This window comes from Bos indicus, chromosome 2 (genome assembly GCF_029378745.1).
Source record: "Bos indicus isolate NIAB-ARS_2022 breed Sahiwal x Tharparkar chromosome 2, NIAB-ARS_B.indTharparkar_mat_pri_1.0, whole genome shotgun sequence".
In the NCBI taxonomy this organism is placed as follows: Eukaryota; Metazoa; Chordata; class Mammalia; order Artiodactyla; family Bovidae; genus Bos; species Bos indicus.
Window position 1 is genome coordinate 21,861,317 of NC_091761.1, and position 24,351 is coordinate 21,885,667.

The 24,351-nt window shown below is 36.6% G+C and overlaps 1 protein-coding gene across 3 annotated transcripts in view; it reads left to right on the forward strand.

The window, feature by feature from the left end:
- Positions 1 to 24,351, forward strand: part of CHN1 (chimerin 1) — a 202,106-nt gene that overhangs the window by 61,551 nt on the left and 116,204 nt on the right. For 2 of the 3 annotated variants that reach the window (XM_070803164.1, XM_070803162.1), the window contains exons 5-6: positions 9,851 to 9,882; positions 12,251 to 12,364. The exons of the other annotated variant lie outside the window; for it this stretch is intronic. In XM_070803164.1, the coding sequence (XP_070659265.1) occupies positions 9,851 to 9,882; positions 12,251 to 12,364 (146 nt within the window). The remainder of the gene's footprint in view (positions 1 to 9,850; positions 9,883 to 12,250; positions 12,365 to 24,351) is intronic. 3 annotated transcript variants of the gene reach the window in all.

A 24,351-nucleotide genomic window follows, 5' to 3' on the forward strand; every position in this document is an offset into this window, starting at 1 on the left:
TTTTTTAGCAAAGAATATTTTAAAATAAAGATATGTATATTATTTTTTAGTTGTAATGCTATTACACAGTAGCATGCATGCAAATATTAACTTACATGCACTGGGAAACCAAATAATTTGTGAGACTCACTTTATTGCAATATTTGCATTATTGTGGTGTTCTGGAACCAAACCTACAATATCTCTGAGGTCTGCCTATGTTAGCAAGAAATAGACTTCTATATATTGAAATCAATTTGTCATACTAAATTATTCTACCCTCTTATTGTGTAACAGAAATGATTCTTAACTGATCTTTCCCCTCCTGGTCTGAATTCTCATCATAGGATGTTCTTTTTGAAACTACAGTCAGATCATGTCACTCTTCTCTGAACTGTGCATTGGTTTCCTCTTTCAGAGTAAAAGCCAAGTCTTACCATGACTTATAAGGCCCTGTATAATCACCACATCTGCTTTGTTTTGCTGTGCTCGTCTACTGTTTCTCTGTCACTCATTTTCTCTCCTGTCCTGCTTTGGCCACACCAACCTTCATGGTATTCCTCAAATGCTCTTGAGCTCTTACTAGAAGTTTTCTCTATCCACATGGCTAATTTTTTCATATCCTTCAAGTCTCCTCATCTCAGTGAGGCCCATCCTGACCATTGTGTTTAAAATTATACTTTATCACCCCCAGCATTTCCAGTCCTCACCGATCTTTGTGTCCATAACACTTCTCAATCTGTAACATATTGTATAATTTCGTTACCTATTATGTTTATTGCCCTCTTCCTTTTCTTGAATATAGCTCCGTGAAAGTAGAGAGATTACTCTATTTTGTTTACTAGTATTTCCCAGGTGCCTTGAACATTGCTTGGCACAGAAGTATAGGTGCTTAATAAAGACCTGTTAAGTAAACGAACGGGAGACACAGAGCTCATGTTTAACATTATTCTGTTTCAGAGGACATGCTCTGCTAGGTGAGAGTGTGAGTTTGGTACAGGAGTGGGAGGAAAGCAGTTTAACTGAAATCATACTCTTCAGTTCTGATTACCTCTGTGCTGACACAGCCTATAGCTTAACTTCTGACTCTATAAAAAAATATTATCATGCTCATATGTCTCTTGGGTATTATGATGATCCCTTATTTAACACTTATATTATGTGCTGTATCTGGAAAGCACTTTTTGAATGTTCAGTAATAGTATTGAGTTATTAAACCAACTATTTAAAAATCAACCTATCCATTCAAAAACCTGCTTTCACCTTATTTTAATGTCATCTTTATGCTTCTGTGTAAAAAAATTAATGATGCCTTGATGTAGAAGTACATTTAAAAAGGGATCACATCCACAATTCCAGAAAAATGCCTTTACTGTTGAACTGTTAACGTAAACAGATTGATAGTTTCCACCTCTTTAGCCCTACTACTAGAAGTTACTTGAATCTAAGGTGGGAAAATAGTGGGAAAAGAAGTTTATTTTTACAAATTTACCTATTCACCTTTCTAATATAGTCTACTAATAAAAAAATAACTAATATCAAGAAGCTGAATACCTGGCTTTCAGCAAGTCCCTATATAGTAATTGCAGAGCTTTAAAAAATATAAATATTCTTTATTGAATTTGTAAAATCCAACAGCACATAGAGAGCTATCCTGCTTGGCATGCTGAAGGTTAGTGTTTTCTTGGAAAAAGTATAAAACACAATGGAAAGCATCCTGTATTCTTAATACTTCAAATTTTGATCTAAATATTGTGATTGAGTACCATCCACCCCGACCTGTGCTAACTGAACATGGATCAACCAGAATCAGATAACTAAAATTACTGTTGTTGATAAAATCATTAATGTCCTGAAATTGCTATTATAAATATCATCATTAATGTACAAATTAGGTTGTTTATCCAAGGCAAGATGAGCTAACAGACCCCTGAGCCATGGACTACCACCGAGAGAATCATAACCTGAGACATCTCGACTCCGGAAACTGTGATTAAGAGACATCACAAGACCATGATTAATCCTAGCCACTTTCTCCTATTTGAAAAAACGTGCTAACTCAAAGACCAAGTGGGAATCTGAGGCTTGTCTCCTATTCCCTTGCTAGGAGCCCTGACATATACCCTAACTTTACTGTAAACACCTACTGTCAGGGTTTAGCTTTCTACACTGTAGGCATACAAGCCCTTGCTCAGTTACAATACCACCAAGAATGTTACGGAATTGAGGAGGAAGGTAGGAGCCCAGAAGTTTATTTTACTATTCAGTTCATTCACTCAGTTGTGTCTGACTCTTTGCGACCCCATGAACTGCAGCGCGCCAGGCCTCCCTGTCCATCACTAACCCCAGAGTTCACCCAAACTCATGTCCTTTAAGTCGGTGATGCCATCCAACCACCTCATCCTCTGTCGTCCCTTTCTCCTCCTGCCCTCAATCTTTCCCGGCATCAGGGTCTTTTCAAATGAGTCAGCTCTTCGCATCAAGTATTGGAGTTTCAGCTTTAGCATCAGTCCTTCCAATGAACACCCAGGACTGATCTCCTTTAGGATGCACTGGTTTGATCTCCTTGCAGTCCAAGGGACTCTCAAGAGTCTTCTCCAACACCACAGTTCAAAAGCATCAATTCTTCTGTGCTCAGCTTTCTTTATAGTCCAACTCTCACATCCATACATGACTACTGGAGAAACCATAGCCTTGACTAGATGGACCTTTGTGGACAAAGTAATGTCTCTGTTTTTGAATATGCTGTCTAGGTTGGTCATAACTTTCCTTCCAAGGAGTAAGCATCTTTTAATTTCATGGCTGCAGTCACCATCTGCAGTGATTTTGGAGCCCAAAAAAATAGTCAGCCACGGTTTCCACTGTTTCCCCATCTGTTTGCCATGAAGTGATGGGACTGGATGCCATGATCTTAGTTTTCTGAATGTTGAACTTTAAGCCAACTTTTCCACTCTCCTCTTTCACTTTCATCAAAAGGCTCTTTACTTCTTCTTCACCTTCTGCTATAAGAGTGGTGTCATCTGCATATCTGAGGTTATTGATATTTCTCCCAGCAATCTTGATTCCAGCTTGTGCTTCCTCCAGCCCAGCATTTCTCATGATGTACTCTACATATAAGTTAAATAAGCAGGGTGACAATATACAGCCTTGACATACTCCTTTTCCTATTTGGATTTTACTATTAATGGAGGGTAAATGTTAGACAGCCTTTGTAAATTCCATGACACTTCTTGATCTTGTTTTCTTGGTCACCTTTTCCCTACATGTCATTTGTTAATATGTAGTTCTTTGACAGGTACCCACTCCTTCACTGTGCTGGCACTGCTTTTTCTTGTGGTTTTTATTTATTTATTTTTTTGGTTTGTTGAAGTCTGTTATCCACATTATTGGCTTCCCTGGTGGCATAGTAGTAAAGAGTTCACCTGCCAATGCAGGAGACATGGGTTTGATCCCTGGGTCAGAAAGATCCCCTGGAGAAGGAAATGGCAACCCACTCTAGTATTCTTGCCTGGGAAATCCCATGGACAGAGGAGCCTGGTGAGCTACAGTCCAAGGGGGTGGCAAAAGAGTTGGACACAGCTTAGCGACAAAACAACAATAATATTGTCCATGTTGATTTTTTTTGTGGTGTAAAATGCATGAGAAGAAACAATAATTTTGAAAATGTAGTGGAAAATGTGTTCTTCACTGGAAAACTGTGTTGTCTACATGCTGCACATCCTTACAGAGTATCTGATTTTAGTCTTCATTGTCTTTGAGCTGTTTTAAATTAGCTCCTCCTCCTCTTCCTAGTCTTCCTTTTCCTCTTTCTCCTCCTCCTCCTCCTCCCTTTCCTCTTCCTCCCCTTTAATCCTCTCCTCATTCTCTGTCCTCCTCCCCTGCACTTTTACATAGGAAGTAAAAATAGATCCAAAGCTCGATTTGAGTATTTACTGACTTATAAGTCTTTAATTAAATATCTACCATTGTGGGAAGCAAGCACCAAGTGCAGCTTTTTTCCTCCCTCTTCCCTCTTTCATGCCTCCAGATAACTGAGCCATTTTGAAAAACAGTACAAAATAAAATTTTGACAGTTGAAAGCATTTTTATTTTTGTATATAGGCTTTATGTACATCCTCTAGGTTGCTGCTGCTGCTGCTGCTAAGTCGCTTCAGTCGTGTCCAACTCTATGCGACCCCAGAGACGGCAGCCCTCCAGGCTCCCCTGTTCCTGGTTGCTACCTGAAAAATTAATAATATTTGGCCAAGGTCATATTCCTTAACATTTCATGTATTTATACCCTTTCAGAAAGCATCCTATAGAATTCCAGACTAAGTTTAAAGAGGCTGCCTCTATGTACCATTGTTCAAATATAAACAAAAAGGAAGTATTGATGTCTGACTAGGTCAGTACCACTGTTAGGAAGGAACAGCACTGAACATTTTGGAAGTGTTCTGTTTTAGTTCATTATTCTAGTGGTTTTGTCTTCAGAATTATATATTTTTTAAAATTGAATTTAAATTAGAAAAAACATTTTTTTAGAACTACTGTTTTGAACTATGGCCATGAATAGGGTTTCATTAAAGAAGTAATCCAAAACATGAATCTATATTATTGTGGGAGAGGAAGGGAGAGGATTAACAATTATTATGTATATATATATTTTAATTTCTGCTGTTTTTAGTTTTTCTTTGGAGAGCAAAATACTTCTATATGAAATAAGTCCTTTTTATTTTTGTGGAAAATAAAATATAAGAATTAAGACTTTAGTTTGGAAGAGTGTGGTTTGATGAATTTGATTAAAATGTTTTATGTATGAAGAAAGTAGGTCATTACTTACAAAGTTCTACAATAAATGTTAATTTGATGGATTCCATTGACATTTAAAATATTGTAGAATGGCATCTGTTTAGCTATCAAATTCTTATATTATGCACTTTATGTTATATTCAATAATGGTAGATTAAGTTTTCTTTCTGTGGTGGAAGGACATACAACATTTATGCAGACCAAGCTACAAAACCTTTTATGAGCACCTTTTATTTTTAGTTAGGAATTTTTTGTTCTCCTCATTTCTCATTTTATCTACCCACTATATGCTATCATAAAAAAAATGTTACCTACTAAATACAGAAAATTAGAGAAAGCAAAGCATATAATTCAGCACAAGTGCTAATTTAAAATCACGTCTTAGCCACATTGACTTCAACCAGTTCTTGTCTGAAAAAAGGTCCTTGACTATTATTATGAACTTCAAAAACTTAGAAATAAGCATACAAATGTTTATATACACACAAACATTTTTATATTGCATATAACATTTAAATTCCCAGTTTGATCTACTTGCAAGTAAACTAGTTTTAGGATTATATATAATCATTTGTACGATTTCATTTGAATCCATTTCAAATTGATTGTAAGGTGGTTATATTACCAACTAATCCTTTAATTTGATTATCAGGGTAATGCTATAGTGTCTGTGAGTTTGAAAAGACTATCCCAAGTCACTGCTTAAATAATGATACCTTAGACATCCCCTAAACATGTAGGGGAGGAAAAACCTCTATCCTCTTAAATTCAGTGTCTGGGCCTACAAATTAAACTTAACAAAAGAGAGATTAACAGAAAAGATTTATTTCATATGCACTTAGGTGAGGAGGGGCTCAAAGCAGGTAAATGAAAACCCTAAGAGGCAGTTACACCCAAGGGCTTATATGCTATTTTAACAAGGAATATTCAAGTGTGTAAAAGAGACAAAGGAATCAGGAGTCTGGGCTTCCGAGAGAGGTGGGAAGTTGTGGGAAGGTGATTAGGAACTGTACAGTAAGTAAGGGCTACTTAGTAAGGGTTAATTATGCAGATTCAAGTCATCTTGGGTGATCATTGTCTCTGAAGTTAGGTTCTTCTGCTCCTGTTTCAGGAGAAGATGCCTTTACAAAGGGAAGTTAAATCTATGCCCTAGTTTTAGACAGAAATGGGGAGGGCAGGTGTCTCTTCCTGTGTTTGCTCTTTCTTAATTCCCTTCAGCTCAAAATAATCCTTATGCTAAAGTGGCATGATCTGATCCTCTTCACTACCTAAATAAGAGAAAAAAAGAATTAGTTTGTATTTAAGTTTTATTTGACAGTTCCATTATAAAAATGCAAAGAAGATGTAAATTGGTGTGTGAATATTGTTTTGAACTTACTGTTTAGGTAATCAGTGTTTACCTAAAACATTGACAGTTCCATTATAAAAATGCAAAGAAGATGTAAATTGGTGTGTGAATATTGTTTTGAACTTACTATTAGGTAATCAATGTTTACCTAATTTCTTTTAATTCAAGATGTTTTGGGTAAAGGAAAAAAATTATTCAGCAATATAAGGCCAAAATTAATTGTCTTATGAAGATGGTTGCTTAGGCAATCAGTGGAAGCATATAGTAAGTAGACCAATGCAGAACTATCAAATAAGTAATCACTATTTGTATTTGTCTTGGGTTGTAACTCTGTTACTGAACCAAACTTGCCTCCACACTTGCAACATAGCTAAGTCAATTTACTGACACTGGGTTTGGCGAAGGAAAGTACAATACCTATTGCCTAGCTAAGCAGAGAATGGGCAGCTCCTGATGAAAAGAACCGAACTCTTCAATGGCTTTCATGGAAGGCTTTTTTAAGGCAACATTGGGCTGAGGGCTGCAGGGGAAATGACTTTGTTCTCATTGGTTGATGGTGAGGTCATGGGGTGGTGTTTAAGAATCCTAATCGTTAACTCTCGGTCAGCACATAGTCACTGGCCTCTGCCTGGTATGGGCCTTAGTTCCTGCAGAGTAACTCAAAAATACATGTCAGATTGTTGTGTATATCCCTTGAGGGGGAACTTGGGTGCTTTTATTGCTGAGCTACTGTTTCTTGACTGCTTTTGTTTCTACTACTTGAGAAACTGCTTGATTCTTCCCTGATTAGTACCTACTTGAGTTTCCTCTTTGGAACTCAGGAAAGGCCTAGGAGACTAAAACCTTTTTTTACATACAAGAAATAGGGGACAAGGAGAGGCTGTTGTACCTGGGAGGGCCCTGCAGTAAATATGGCAAGTTTGCTGAACACAGAGTCCTGCTCAGTTTCAGTGCCACTGACTGCCACACCATTTGGGGCCAGCAGTTCCTTAGTCTTCACTACTACTTGTACTTGTCCCAGATTTTCATTAATGAGTAGAGTATATTCAAGACCTTTCCTCTGTTTTTACCTCGGTCACATATGTCTAATAAGGTAATTTATCTTTAGCCACCTACAAAGATACCACAATTTGAGGGAAATGCCAAATTAGAATGGGGGACCCATTCTAATGTGTCTGAGACTCCACTATTAGTTTGTACAAAAGTTGTTCATGATTTCTGGTTTTTTATGGTGATATTCTTTGTTAAAAGATTATTTTACAGGCAGTCCTAAGGTCCTATTTTGCCTTTCCCAGGGGCCTCTCAGTTTAATTATCTCTCAGCTTCCTCAAGGTATCATTTGAATTTGGTATATATTTTTCCAGATCTCTCTCTATGCTGTAGATATATATTATTGCATGCACAAGTGATTTTCCTAAATGGTACCATACTGTATCACTATTACAGCTTATGTTTGTATTCAGTTATTTATCTTGGTGACCTCTTCATGTTAGTTCCTTTAGAGCTACATTATTCCTTCAAGCCATGCATATCATTTATACTGTAAAGCAGTTTAGTTATTCCTCTGTTGGTGTATATTTATTTCCATTTTTAAAATGACTGTGAACTGTGCTTCATTCTTATACATATCTTCATATATACATTTGCAAGTGTTCCTCTATAGTCAAGTACCAGGGATTTACATATTTTTAATTTGAATAAACACTGCACAGTTGTTCTGGAAAACATTTCATCATATAATACTATAGAACCTTAAATTAGTTATTTAAGACCTAAAGATTAAATTTTTCTCTCAAAAGCAAAGGTTTGCTCTTAAACAAAAATAGTTTTGTGGCCCTGCTCTTCCTCTGTAGCTGTGGGGACCAGCTGGCATATTTTTAGCACACTGAGGTTTATGAGCAGAGAAATTATGCAACAAGACCAAATCAGGTGGAATTTACTTTTGAGAATTTGAATGACTTGACTACAATTTCAACAGACAACAGAAGATTCCTAAAGGGTAAAGTGTTACATAAATACAATTTTCAGTAAATGGTAACATTGTGTCTCTCCTACAGAAATGAAGATGAACATGTGTTTAAAATGTATTTTCTCATAGAAGAAAACCAGGCAAATGTTAATAATCAGTTCTAAAGGAAAAGTCAAAATAGCATATATTTATAGAGATTCAAGGAATGTTGAGATAAATTGCACTTAAAGACAAAGCCTGTTTTTCCCCTGAGGAGGGCTAAGGAAGAAGTCAATTAAACCACTGCCACACAGGAAGAGTGTATGTGTGTGTGTATCAGTTACCTGCATTTTAGAGAATTCAAAAATAGCTCAAAGACAATGATCTGGGCTAGATAAGCCAGCAGCATATGCTAGAGATCATACATTTCATTGAACTGCAAAATTTATTTCTCAAATATGAATAAATACCTCAAGCTTGCTGAAAACAGTACCAGACCTTGATGACCCATGGGTAGGTCGCCTAAACTTGGTGGTCAGGCTCTGTGTGGAGGTGAAGGGAGATAGTCCCCAAAAGGATAGACTGAGATGCTTTGGGAAACTGCCATATTTAATTTAGATGAATCAGTGTCAAATAGACAAAGGGTTTGGGCCCTTCTTGCTACTTCAGAGTAAGAATCCCAGTTTCACCTTGGGTTCTACCAGGTCACCTTGATCAAGTTCCCTAAGCATGCTGAGTCTCAGTTTTCTTCAGCAGCGTAATGAGAATGATAATACTATCTTATGAGGATGAAGTAGAATACTTTATCTCATTGTGAGCATTAAATAATTCAGAAATGTAATTATAACACCTAGCATGAACTCAGTGAATGTAGTGCACGGTGCCTACAATGGACCACTGCGATAAGCTACCCCCTTGTTCCACTTCTGTCAAGACCCAGTTTAAGTGTCATCTCAGAGCAGTCTCCTGATCGCCCAACCTAAACACCTCATCAGTCCCCCCTTTGCTGTTACTCATTCTCCTTTTCATTATAGCACTTATTACTGCTTCCGATTCTCTTGTTCGTTTTGTTTCTTCAAACCTCCTTATTGTCTGTCTCTCATCATCAGAATGTAAATCTCAAGAGTAACGACTGGTTTGTCATATTACAGTTATGATGATGCCTACCAGTTATTTGCCACTAAATAAATGTCTCTTGAATGAACAGGTCTAATATTCTAAGTCTACCTCAGGAAAATTCCTTAGAATCTATTCTACTGGACCTTTCTTTAGATACAGTGAGCACACAGACCAGGAAAAGCTCTTGGAGAGGTAGACTGTGGTGAAGGAAGAGCTGAAGGGGCAAACAAAGGGGCAAGATTATATGGAGATGTTAACAGAATGGGGAATATGGTGCAACAGGAAGGGAGTGGATGGGAGAGAAAGCCACAGTCTGTTCTGACACAACCATGGCATTAAGGTTTTGGATGTTTTATTTTACTTTTTGAATAAAGCGATGTAAATTTTTCTTTTTCAGATTCATAAAGTCCTAGAAATGAAAGATAATTTAGTCTAACTGTTTTTACAAGCACAATTTTATAGATAAGAAAAAGGCCTGGGAGATGAAGTGACCAGTCCAAATGAAAGAGTTGATCTGCTGACAGCATTGGGACTGCAGGCTCTGATTTTTCTAATCTTATTCTAATTCTTTCTCTTAATATATGCTTTAGTTTGTCACGTGTTCAAAATGTTGAGTTGTATTCTGAACATTTCCATTTCATAAATATCCTTCTTCTCTTTCCCAATAGGTAGAAAATAGACCAAAGTATTACGGAAGAGAGTAAGTATGGATTATCAGAAAACATTTTATAGATTGGAATATGTAAGAGAAACAGGTAAATGGATACTTTTAGTAAAAAATAAAACCAGGAGGAGAGAAGTGTTGAAGTTTGATTGAGTTAAATTATTTTTCTGACTATAAATGTAATTATAGTTGGTGAAAATATAGAACATAAAGATAAGTATTGCAAAAAATAACTGAGGAAAAATGTGCACACAATGCTAACATATAGATGCAAGCCATGTAGAGTAAATAAATAATACTAGATGTGTATGAGGGAATGTATATATTTGTATGTATGCATATATTAAACATATAGATACATATACACATATATGTAAAGATATGGGTGGTTTATTCTACATTTATACTTTTATTTTCCAATTTTCTATAAGTCATTTTCTGCCTAGAAATAACTAATGTTAAAAAGTTGAAGTATTATCTTCTGAAGATCTATTTTCTTAATGGTTTTTCCAAATTGAGTTATTATACATAGAATTTTTGTAGCCTGATTTAATATTAATAATGAGCATTTTTCTATTTTATGAAAAAATGTAACGATTTTTAAAGTCCTTGATTCTTCTAATTATTAAAAAAAAATAGAAATATAGCCCTTTGGGGAAGAGAACAAAAATCACCTATAATCCTATCATTCCTCAAATTCATTTATCTTTCAGATAAACAATAATGTCTAAAACAAGTATTTTTGTCTAAAGCTCTGTTTACATTTTCAGGACTCTTGTAAGTAAAACCTGGGCGCTTATGAGTTGTGGGGAGCCAGTGGTGTTCTTTACGTTATACTATAGTCATTTCTATGCTTTTGGCTGGTAGGCTGAATTTAAACTATAGTATTAAAGGTAATACTATAAGAAATATCTTAGCGCATAAAGGTTTTACTGGGAGGGAAATTTTGGGTCAACTGGTACGAATAGTTTTAAGAGTCTTTAAATACCATCATCAAGTTTTGTCCCCAAATTAGTTTCCTTGAATGAGATTTCCTTTTAAATTAATTGCGCCTTTAAAAGCAAGGAGATATTAAATTCTCTCAATTAACTGATGTCATGTAAACTTAAAATGGAGAAGGAAATGGCAGCCCACTCCAGTGTTCTTGCCTGGAGAATCCCAGGGACAGAGGAGCCTGCTGTCTATGGGGTAGGCTGCTGTCTACGGGGTCGTACAGGGTCGGACACAACTGAAGCGATTTAGCAGTAGCAAACTTAAAATTTATCAATCTGATAATCTAATATATGTGTTATTACCAGGGATAGGCTACCATCTTCTTGTTCCAACAGAATCAGAGTGGATCTGGTTCTGAACGATTGAGGAAATTTATGGAGATAAGAAATACCGGGAGCCATCATTAAACATTGCTATTCTAATTGTCATGTTGTCTAAAACATGTTCTAATTGAGCATAGTTACACGAGCTACTTTAAGACTTAAATTGAGAAAGACCAACTTGAACTCTCATAAAGTTCTTAAATTATTATTATACCATTTCAGGGCCTTTTCAATGTATCATTCCAAATTCAAGGGACTGTTGGGGTTTTTGTACCTTTAAAAGCTATAGTCTCACTTGAGCATTTGCTCAATTCAATTTTCTTTGAGTTAATAAAAGGATATATAATATATGTGTAGGTTCTTTGTAAATTGTGCATCACCATACGAATACAAGGTGATTTTATATTTTTAATACTAATGGTTAGTTACATTGATGTTTCTAAATTTTCCAGTGTTTTATGTCAGAATGTTATAGGTGAACCTACCATGTTTTATATAAGGAATGTGTTATTTGTGTTTATTCTTACTCCTTTTTTTCTGTTAATCAAAAATAGTGTTTTAGCAGGGAGTGAAAGCAAGTGTTACAGTTGTTGGCTCTTGGCTTGAGTATGCACTGATGCAGATTATGCACATTATTGGGCAATCATGCCAATTAAGGGCAACCCAGGGTCCTGGAAAATTGCCAACCATAGACTCTGAGCCAAAAGTTTGAAACAATGCCACTGGTGTGAAGAAAGGAAGTAGGACACGTTTCTTTGTATTTTTTTAGCATGTCCATATGGTCAGGCAACTACATAAGAAGGGAATTGTCCTCTTGAGAGAGGTGGTTGATCTTCCCGGAGATGGAAGTGAATTTTGTCTCCGTGATTGTTAAATGGATTGAAGAGCTACTTCGGTGCTGTTCTTGTCACTACAGAGAAGCCGGCCCAGGGCCAGGCCCTGGGAAACACAAGCACAGTTAAACCCAACTGCTCCCCTCCGATTATATGGCAGTACTTTGTCCAGAAAACTACAGGAGAAGGTGGGAGGTTTTGTTTTATCAAAAAAGGTGGAAAGCTTGCAGTTTCTGAATTGACTTTGTTTCTTAGGTTTCACGGCATGATCTCCCGAGAAGCCGCAGACCAGCTCTTGAGTGTAGCTGAGGGGAGCTACCTCATTCGGGAGAGCCAGCGTCAGCCAGGAACCTACACTTTGGCTTTAAGGTTGGTCGTGGACCTGTAATTATAACTGTGCCTCGTTCAAAACCCTCTTAATAGAGGGCTTTAAATTTTGAAAGCATCCAGCATGTAATTGAATTGGTTCTTGTTTTCTTGGGACCTAATTACCATTTTAATAGCTTTGAGACTCTTAAAAATTCCTCATGAATGGTAGCACTCAGTAATTAAGAACTTTTAAGGCATTTTTATTGTAGCTGCTTCCTTATATTTCTTTTTTCTTTTTTTTGCTTCCTTATATTTCATCTTACCCGTTCCCTCCCATCTGTCCTGCTGTGTCAGCGCCCATCTATTTTTTGAATAAGGAAAGGAACTAAAGAGAAAAGATCTTTGTAACTTCTAAAATTAAAGCCAATGTCATTTCTCTTAAATTGGCTTTTGGTTCAGGCAGCTTTCTTTGGGAACTCCTGGCTCTTTCCTACCTATTGAACTTGGCCTGGCATTTTGTCTGTTCTTCGCTTACAGCACAGTGGCCAGAAACAAATATATCCATTAACCCTGCAGTAATAACAGAACAATAATGCAATAGCATGCTTACCTGTTGGGCCTGCCTCCTGCCAGGCCTCTAACCTCATTTAATCTTCCTAACAGTTCTAGGATGTATGTACAATTACTGTCTCCACTTTATAAATAAGGAAACAGAGGACCTAGAGGTTGAGGAGCTTGGCCAGGGTCATACACTTAAAAATTCACGTAGCTGGGATTTGAACCTAGGCAGTTGGGTTTCAGGGAGAAGGCAATGGCATCCCACTCCAGTACTCTTGCCTGGAAAATCCCATGGACGGAGGAGCCTGGTAGGCTGCAGTCCATGGGGTCACTAAGAGTCGGACACGACTGAGTGACTTCACTTTCACTCTACACTTTCATGCATTGGAGAAGGAAATGGCAACTCACTCCAGTGTTCTTGCCTTGAGAATCCCAGGGACAGGGGAGCCTGATGGGGCTGCCGTCTGTGGAGTCACACAGAGTTGGACACGACTGAAGCGACTTAGCAGCAGCAGCAGCACTTGGGTTTCAGAGTCTATGCTCTTAATCGCTCCACATTGTTGCCTCTCCAGAGGCTTAGAATAATTATCAATTGTCTTTGTTCACTCCTTTGTTTGTTCATGTGTGCATTCACTTATACGTTGCTTGGAAAAGATTTAAAAGTAGAAACTTCATTTAAGAAAGAAGTCAAAGAAATAGCATTTCTCTTGGTAACCACAGAGAGATGATAGAAAGATGATAATGTAGCTTAGGACTCTGGTATGATCGTATTTAACTCCTCCAATCACTTATGCTTGGTAAGTGAGCAGGGACTGCTCTTACTCCCAGCCACCAGATTTATTATTCATCTTTCTGGCAAAAGAATGATATAATACAGTATTTCTTCATGCTGAATTTGGAATCAATGGCATACTTGGAGAACAGAGGTTGTTAATAGGAATTCATGGAAATTTGCTCTTTATGGAAAATTATAAAATGTAAATCCCTCTTCAATTAATTAATTATATATTTTCCAGGTTTAACTTGTGACATAGAGGGGAGAAACATCTGGGCTGGGAACCCAAATACCTATTCCTGTTGCCACTAAATAAACTAAAAGATTGATCTGGGGCAAATCACCTATATTCTTGAAGCCGCCATCTTCATCTTTCTGCTCTTACCATTTTATAATTCTAGGATTCTGTGACATCATGTATCCAAATAGATAGTCGTCTGAGTGCCTGGGGCAGATAAGCCTCTAACTACAGGCTCATGGGCCAAACGAAGGAAGAAGGAGGTGGGGTGAGAGGAAAGAAAGAAGTCTGTATACTCTTCCTTTTCCATTTGTTGCCATCTCCCCACCTTCTGAGATCCCGTAGCAAGTTCGAGAGCTAGAATTGGAATTCAGTTTTGCCACACTGCAAAGTTCAGATACTTTCCATTATACCACGTTGCCTCTCATAATGTGGTCATAATGCTGATTTTACTGAATGACTCCCCTGGGGTGAAGCAGCACCCCAGTCTTCCCAGCTCCTCCTCGTTCCTGCCCTCTCACCCTCGCTACTGCTACTCGAGACTTTATTTGTAATCACTCACTGTTCACTCTGGCCCAGAAATCCTAGAATTGGATTGAGGAATAGATCAACATGAGTTTGATGTATAGGCCTTGGGCAACATGCAGCTTTCCTTTTGTTTTGGAACAATCATCATAAAGTTTTTACATGGCAAAGAGATAGTAAAAGGGGTTGTAGTGGAGGTGGGCAATTTGTGAATATGCTTTGTGAGCAATTTAAATGCTGAAATATGATTCTCTTAGTTTTGAACTAGATGTATGGCACGGAAGATAAACAGAATGTGAAATAGTTGTATTGATTTATCTATTAATCTTATCTGATACTCCCCATTTCAACTAATGATTCTCCCAACTAACAGTTTGTTTTAACACCATGTGTGATCCACTGAAGTAGGGGGGCAGTTTGAATTTATAGCCATCAGTGTTCATTATGTTGTTGTCATTGTTCATCATGTGTTTTCTGTATTAAACAGGCCCTAAAATTAGGAATAAGTTGTTGAACTCAAGTTGTTCCGTAGGCACCTCAACCTCAGTATGTCCAAAACCAAGCTCATCAGTTTTCCTACCAGATACGCTTGTATTCCCTTTAATAGCTGGTGACACTGTTATTTAGCCATTTCATAAGACCAAAAGCAAGACACCATTTTCTTTTCTCTTAGTTCTGTTTTAAGATGTCTGTAGGCTTGGCCTTACTCATTTAGAGGCTTCCATCTTATACTGTTATCAAATACTATATCCCATATCAAATGTTTATTTTTTTGCTGTTGGTTGTGTTTTGAAATATAAATTGCTTTTGGAATTAACTTTAGTTTTGTAGTTTTACTTTTATGTTTTGGAACCGTATCTTTTTTATATATATATTTTATACCTTTTCATAGACTCTGAAAAACCTAAAGTACTTGTACCTGTATTATCTAATGATTAAAAGAACTTTTTCATCTTGCTCATTTCACACAGCCATACCCAACAATCATTTATTTCTTAAGTATTTCTCACATTTCCCCCTCCTTTTCAATCGCGCCACCATGGGTTAGTTCCATGAGAAATTTCTCTATATCCAGCCTTATTCCCTCTAATGAGTGATCAGTTGTAAAATCTGATGCAGTGATCAGCGAAGTTGTAGTGTTGACTGGGACACAAGGTTTCAAAGGCCACACCGTGCTCTTACATTGGCATCTTCCCCATACCTGGGAAGCCTAAGCTTTACTGATGATCTTTGTGTACAGTGTAAGTTACTAGTCCAGGAAGTACATGTGGTATGTGTGCTGTCTCAGTATCAACTTACTGCAGCCAGGAAAGAGATTCTCATTGCATGACATGAAAGGTTGTCTGCGGTTGACATCTCACTTTCCCCTTCACTGCCATCTTCTCCTGCACTCCTGTTTCAGCCTGAATCTCCAGCCAGGCCTTGTCCTGCTTTTCTGCCTTTGCTGTTGTGGACCGGTTGGTTAAGGAAAAATGATTGTTGCTCAGTCAGAGTCTTTTTATCCAGTGAAGCATGGGACATACATCCACGTGGTTAGAGACTGCAGCTGAAGATAAGATGCTCTTTATACCCTATAAAAAAAAAAGATGTTCTCCCACACACTAGGTTACACCTCATGAAACATGAAGTGATTCCTGTCACTTTGGAACTTTTTGTGTTGATTTTGACAGCATTTGTATTAGTTATAGTTTAATGAGGTATCATGGTATATATCAGCTGCAACTAACCTAAAATAATTTAAGAAGTTTTGTTGAAGACATTTTTCTTTATATGATTTTCATAGTTTTAGAATGACTTAAAAAAATTTATGAGTCATTCTATAACTTTTCTCACTAGAAGGAAAACTTATTGAGTTCAGTATTGTGGTATATATGGAATAGCAAGTGAAAAAGATAGGACTGTCCTTGCTTTGTATTATCCTGTTTATTAGATGTTAGATATATACAAAGAACACTTATAAGAAATATAAAATTATTAAATGTCATGTTACTATAACTTTAGAGCTGTTCATTATAAATTATTTTCTGACTTTTCTAAGTTTTTTTTCCCCCTCTGGACTTGTAATTTCCTGACTTTCATCTCTCTGAACTTCAGTTTGGACATTTTCTGTTGACCTGTCTTCCAGTCCACTAGACCTTTATTCTACTCTTTTCTGCTCTTTTTGGTCAGCTGTAAATCCATTCGTTGAGTTCCTGTTTTCATGTGCTGTGTTACTTAGTTCCAGAATTTTCATTTGCTTTTTTTTTAAGATTTTAATCCTCTGATGAAATATTTTTCTTCTTTTTTTCCCATCTTTCCCTATATATTCTTGAACCATAACCTATCAAAACAGTTGTTCTCTATAAGTAACTGTTAAAATTACATAAGCACTGTACCTTGAATTCTTGGAAATGTGAAATAAGAAAGTAAAAAGACTAGTGGAGAGCTAGTGTAAATGATCATGTGAAATGGCCTTTTAAATATTTGCTGTCTATTTTCTCATTCTCATCACTGTTTCTAATAAGAATCTGGTTCTTGCCACATAAAAGTCTGGTTTTCTTTACTGTTTTAAAAGCAGGAAGAAGATTGAAATGGATACAAGTTACACAGTGTAGCATAGTGGTGGTGGTTTAGTAGCTAAGTTGTGTCCAATTCTTGCGACCCCATGGACTGTAGCCCGCCAGATTCCTCCCTCCATGGGATTCTCCAGGCAAGAACACTGGAGTGGGTTGCCATGTCCTTCTCCAGGGTGTAGCATAGTAGATATTCATTAAAGTCATTTCCTTATTAGATAGTGAGGATCAGTCCATGATATAATCCTTCAAATGTTTTAGTCCTGACCAACTTCTTATTAAAGTAGTGTATTCGGTTTTAGCTTTGGTAAATAGTAAGAAAATCTAGTATGAGTTCCACAGAAAGTTTTAGGCAAGGCCAGGCACCAAAGTTATATAAATTCTATTTTGATAAAATTCTTTTGCTATAATATTTTCAACTTGATTTAAAGTATTTTCCAAACTGACTTTAAAATAATTTAATATTTTAAAGATTATATAAAAACCTGCATCATCAAAAATAGCAGCACATCATCCCAAAGTATTTTATAACTATGAAAATAGGAATTTTCTTCACAGAGTAGAAACCATAGCAAAATGAAATAATGTTATAAAGATTCTTCTGTGCTGATTGCAAACATCAGTAAGAAATAATGTTATATATGATTTAGGATCTTTTATTGAGTTTTTTAATTCTATCAGATATTATCCAAAGGAAAGACATTTAAGCTGCCTCTTAACGGTAAAATGTAAGTTTGCCAGGTAGAAGGATAGGATGTGATTAATTAAAAAAAAAAAAAAAGTATTTTGGGAAGAAGAAAAAGTCAAGGAAGGAATATTTAGAACAGTGTGGAACATTTGGTGTATGGCATGCTTCTGGGACTCGGGGGTGCAGGAAGTTAGCAATAGGATTGCCAGGAAAGGCTGGTATTTCATGCTTAAGAATTTGAATTTTATTTGTAGGAAATAGGAGTCATTGAAGACTTTTAATAGAAGAGAGTAATGGTTATTTGTAATATTAGTAATGTTAAAAATCATTGTGGGAGCAATAAGAATAAATAAATGGATAGGGTGGTGGAAATTAAGTTTTACCAGAATTACTTGATAATTAATTTAGTAAATGATTTTCCTTGGGCAATGGAAAACTGATCTTTAAAAGAGTTTCTAGTTACTTTATAGATTTTAAAGGGTTCCTTATGAGGAGAAATGTTAACTCCAAATTTGGCAACTCTAGAGACATTCCTGTTGAGTCAGATTCATTTTAGTTTCTCTGTATTGGGTAGTGAGCAGGGTGACGCATGTGCAAGAGTCCTGATGATCCCCGAACCCTGTGTCTAGATGTTCCAGAACAGATTTTGGAAATACTCCAGAGACTGTTTTATACCCACAGTCCTTGGTGCTTCCTGTTGATTTTATACTGACCATCAAAATAAGAATTATTTGTAAAAATTTTAGATACTGGAAAGCAATGAGAATTAAAAAACTAAGGAAGTAAAATGTTTGGGCATATTTATTATATTTTCTTTTAAAAATATTCATTTGATAAGTTCTGAAGTATACCCTATGTTATCCTAAAAACTAAAATTCACTATCAGGATAGTGTGTATAGTATCATACCACTTAACGTGTGTGTGTGTCTGTTAAGGATGTATAGGTAAGTAGACAGCTGTCTAAAAGAGTGATTGCCGCTATTCACAGTGTTATCTCTTGAATAATGAACTTAAAGGTGATTTTTATTAATACTTCTCTGTACCTTTCTGATTTGCCTGATATTTTTAACAATGTCTTATGTATCATTTTTTACAATCGGACAAATAAATCAATAGGATTATTTTCATTTTGAGAAAAATCAAAGACACTAGCTGGAACCTTGGGTCAAAATGGAAGATAGTACCTTCTAAATCATTGAAGATTTGACTGTAAGTGAAATGTATCATCATATTTAAATCACTGATCAGAAGAATTGGTCAGCCTTGAGGGAAACAGGCGAGTCATAGAAGTGTGTTCTGGAGTCCAGGAAGTATGGGAGAGGGTAGTCTTGGATAGCATTGTCTTGGCAGCGCTGTCTCTAGTATGGAGATGCTCCTAAAGGAACAGCGTGCGTTTCCCTGCCACTAAACATAAGCAGTTGGGTTGTTTGATGCAGTATTGGTCAGAGCCTGTGAGTGTTAATAGAACTATACTGCATTTCCCAAACTCACTTGATCATGATACCCTCTTTTTGTGGAATCTCTCTGTGGAACACTCTGAGAAATAATCTCATAAACGTGATTCACTTCGTTCCTCTTACTGTGGACTCCATGATCACTGAGTTTTTTTTTGAGGGATTTTTTAAAACCTTTTTCAAAATTGACATTTAGTTCATTTACAGTGTTGTGTTAGTTTCAGGTATATAGCAAAATGAGTGAGTTTTTTATATGTATATAGTCATATGTATATATATACATGGGCTTCCCAGGTGCCACTAGTGGTAAAGAACCTGTCTGCCAGTGCAGGTAGATGTTAAGAGACATGCGTGTGATCCCTGGGTCAGGAAGATCCCCTAGAGGAGGGCACGGCAGCCCACTCCAGTATTCTTGCCTGGAGAATATCATGGACAGAGGATCCTGGAAGGCTGCAGTTCATAGGGTCTCACAGGGTCGGACACAATTGAAGCAACTTAGCACACACACATATATATACACATATGTTTATGTATCTGCCTGCAGTGTTTATAAATCTGCCTGCAATGCAGGAGACATGGTTTGATCTGTGGTCGGGAAGATCCCCTAGAGAAGGAAATGGCCACCCACTCCAGTATTCTTGACTGGAGAATTCCATGGACAGAGTAGCCTGGCAGGCTACTGTCCATGGGGTTGCAAAGAGTCAGACATGACTGAGCAACTAACATTTATTACATTATTTTTATATATATATATGTATGTATATACACATATGAGTATATATATAAATTATATAGCATTATATATATAACAGCCCTGGTGGCTCATTGGTAAAGAATCCATCTGCAATGCAGGAGACACAGGTTCAATCCCTAGGTTGGGAAGATCCCCTGGACAAGGAAATGGCAACCCACTCCAGTATTCTTGGCTGAGAAATCCTATGGATAGAGGAGACCAGGCTACAGTCCATGGGATCACAAAAGAGTTGCATAAGACTTAGTTACTTAAAACAATAAAAAAAAAATATATTTAGATTCTTTTTCAATATAAGATATTACAGGGTGTATAGTTCCTTGTTCTGTATGGTAGGTCTTTGTCATTTATCTGTTTTCTATGTAGGAGTGTGTATATGTTAATCCTAAACTCCTAATTTATCTCTACCCGCAGCCCCACCATTGGTAAATCGTAAGTTTGTTTTCTCTATGTTGGTGAGTCTCTTTTGTAAGTAATTTCATTTGTATCATTTTTTTAGATTCCACATATGTGATATTAGTCTTACTCTGTCTGACTGACTTCAGATTTATCCTGTTCTATTACACATGTCTGTTTTTATCCCAGTACCATTCTGTGTCGATTGCTATAGCTTTGTTGTATAAAGTCAGGGAGCAGGCATGATTCCTCCAGGTCTGTTCTTTCTCAAGATTGTTTTGGATATTCGGGACCTTTTTTGTGTTTCTGTACAAATTTTAAAATTTTCTGTTATAGTTCTGTGAAAAATGCCATTGGTAATTTGATGGGAATTGCACTGAATCTGTAGATTCTTGCATAGTATGGTCATTTTAACCATGTTGATTCTTCTAGTCCAAGAACACAGTATACCTTTTTATCTGTTTGTGTCGTCTTTAGTTTATTTCATTGCATTTTATAGTTTTCAGAGTATAGGACTTGGCTTCCTTAGGTAGGTTTATTCCTTGGTATTTTATTCTTTTTAATACAATGGTAAATGAGATTGTTTCCCTAATTTCTTTTTCTGATATTTTGTCATTAGTGTATAGATGCAAGATTTCCATGTATTACTTTTGTGTCCAGCAACTTTACCACGTTCATTGATGAGCTCTAATAGTTTTCTGGTAGCATATTTAGGATTTTCTATGTGAAAATCTATGAAAGGGAACAGTTTTATTGCTTCCTTTCCAATTTGGATTCCTCATCTTTCTTTTTCTTCTCTGATTGCTGTCGCTGCTGCTGCTGCTGCTGCTAAGTCGCTTCAGTTGTGTCCGACTCTGTGCGACCTCATAGATGGCAGCCCACCAGGTTCCCCCGTCCCTGGGATTCTCCAGGCAAGAACACTGGAGTGGGTTGCCATTTCCTTCTCCAATGCAGGAAAGTGAAAAGTGAAAGTGAAGCTGCTCAGTCATGCGGACTCTTAGCGACCCCATGGACTGCAGCCTACCTGGCTCCTCTGTCCATGGGATTTTCCAGGCAAGAGTACTGGAGTGGGTTGCTATTGCCTTCTCTGGATTGCTGTGGCTAGGACTTCTAAAACTGTGTTGAATAAAAATGGCAAGAGTAGGCCTCCTTGTGTTGTTCCTGATCTTAGAGGAAATGCTTTCCACTTTTCACCATTGAGTATGATGTTAGCTTTGGCTTTGTCATATATGCAGGTTTGCCATGCATGGTCTTTTGAGTGGGTTTGTCCTATCTGTCCTGTTGAGATGTGTTCCCTCTGTGCCCACTTTCTAAAGAGTTTTTTAAAAATCACAAATTAATGTTGAATTTTATCAAAAGCTTTTTCTCATCTATTGAGATGATCATATGGTTTTTATTCTTCAGTTTGTTGATATGGTCTATCACATCAATCGATTTGTGGATACTGAAGAATCCTTGCATCCCTGGGATAAATCCAACTTGATCATGGTGTATGATCCTTTCACTATATTGTTGGAATTGGTTTGTTAGTATTTTGTTGAGGATTTTTGCCTATAGAGGGCCATCAGTGATATTGGTCTGTAATTTTCTCTTTTGGTGGTATCCTTGTCAGCTTTTAGTATCAGTGTGTTGGTGGCCTAATAGAATGTAATTTTCTGATTAATGGCTTTCAGTGTGGTTCATTTACGGAAAGAAAAAACTTAAAAATGGATAGGCTGTTTGAGCTTTTGAGTTATTTCTCATTTTCAGTTAATAAGTTAGAATTAAATGTTGGGAGTAAGGGGAGAAAAGAAGGAAAAAATGTATCAGATTTCTTCTGTTTAGTAAGTCAGATATACAGCTTCCTAATTTTTTCTTTTTTTCCACTCTCCTCCTTGATTAATGAACTTAAAAGATTCCTTGTTGAAGTGTTGAATTGACAGAGGGAAAAAAATTTAAGAGCTAATTGCCTCACCAATTTTTTTCTTCCTGTTTTCTGATTTTTTCCCTGGACCAAAAAAGATTTACCTCCTATATCCTAAGAGTGTTCTGAAACATCTACTTACGGCAGCCAAGCACTGTTTCTATGTATTACAAAAATTCAACCTTTTTCTTACTTTTTAACTATATCCCAAAGCTTGCCTTTTACATGTACTGTATCTTAGTCTTAAACTTTTCTCTTCTTTTAGTTACAAATAACCTACCAGTTCACCCACTTAAAGTGTGCAATTCAGTGATTTTTAGTGCATTCACAAAGTTATGCAACATAATCAATCTTAGAGCATTAATCACTCTAAAAAGAAACTCCATAACCCATTTGCAGTCACTTCGCATTTCTGCCCAGCCCTCCCAGCCCCAGGGAACCATTAGCCTACTTTTTTGTCTCTGTAGATTTATACATCCTGGATGTTTCATAAAAGTGGAATTGTGTACAATATGTGTTCTTTTGTGGTGACTTCTTTCTCTTAGCATATTTCCAGGGTTCATCCATGCTGCTGCACGTATCACTACATTATATCTTTTTATTAATAAATAATATTTGAATACTGGTCCACTGTTTGGATAAATATCATATTTTGCTTATCCATTCAGCAATTGATGGACATTTGAGTTGTTTCCATTTTTTGGCATTCCAAATAATGCAGTTACTATGAATAATGCTGTATACAAGGCTTCGTGTGGGCATATGTTTCTATCTCTCTTGGGTATATACCTAGGAGTGAAATTGCTGGATCATATGAACTGCCAGATTTTTCTTTCCAAAGTGGTTTTACCATTTTATAACCCCACAAGCAATGTGTGAGTGTTCTAGTCCCCACTCTTTGCTAATAACTGTTATTATGTCTCTGATTTAAACAGTGGGTGTGACATCCTAGTGAGTATGAAGTGCTATCTCATGATTTTGATTTGCACTTTACTTCTGAATGGTACTTAATTTTTCATATTTTATTCACAGTATATTTTTTGTTCATTGATGTTCTATTCAAAACTTCAGTTTCCTCTCAAAAGTATGCATCCATAGCAATGGGTTTAAAGCAGAAGGTAGAGAAGTCAAAAAAGAGATTTCAAGATGTTTTTGGTTTTTGTATTTTTAAGGCACAGATAAGGCATATTCCACTGAGTAATTCTTTTAGGGTGGAATTGAGTTTCTACATTTTGTGGCTAATGAACAATAACTGATACAAGAGGGAGAATTCTGACTCTTTGGCTGTCTACTCTGAAAGAGAAACTAGAATATAACTTGTGTATCTACTTTAAGAGGCAGTAGGAAACATACCAGATTCTTTTAAATTTAAGAGCTGTTTCTTGGTAACCAGAAACACCTCCATAATGTGTTGATAATGTGCCTCCTTTCCTGTGAATGATTTGCATACCCAAATATTTTATTAATGGGCCTACTGGTTTTTTACATATAATAGTTAATGTTTACTGAATATTGACTGTATCAATATTCAGTATGATATATGGGAGTATGGTAAATACCTTTTATGAATTATCATTCAGTATTTTCTAGTACTGTTTCATGTTGTGGCACCCACTGAAAATTATGCTGTTACATGATACCCTAAGAGTAAATGCAGGGGGCTGACTCAGCAGATGTGCACAGCCCAAGGACTTGAGCTACATCAGACCTCCTGGCCCTTGAAAGGGCCAACAGGTTTGATGTCTTGTAACTCTGACCTCTAACTCTGATATACAAGCTGGAAAACTCAGTTTTATTTACAAAGAAGTCCATTGGTTAGATGCTGTATTTCTGCATTTTACAGATAAGAAAAGTGAGGCTTAACTTCCTCAAGAACAAAAGCTAAGAAATAGAAAACATAACTTATGAAAAACAACATCCAAAATAATAAAACATGCAGCACTTATGTAAATTGAAAAGGGGTGTGACACAAGAGTAAACCCTTAGCTTTTTAAGTCAATGAGTTTTTAATAAAGATTTTTAAGTTACAATACAGTACCATTTTTATAAAGTGGATAAACCTTTGTTTAAAGCCTTCAAGGATGAAATTTATTCCAACTAATTCACAAGAGTTAACTTCCCATCCCTCTCCCCTAAAAAAGAGAAAAGTCAAATTAAGTATGTATCAAGTTTAGTTATGTAAGGTAAATTTCCATTATAAAATCAT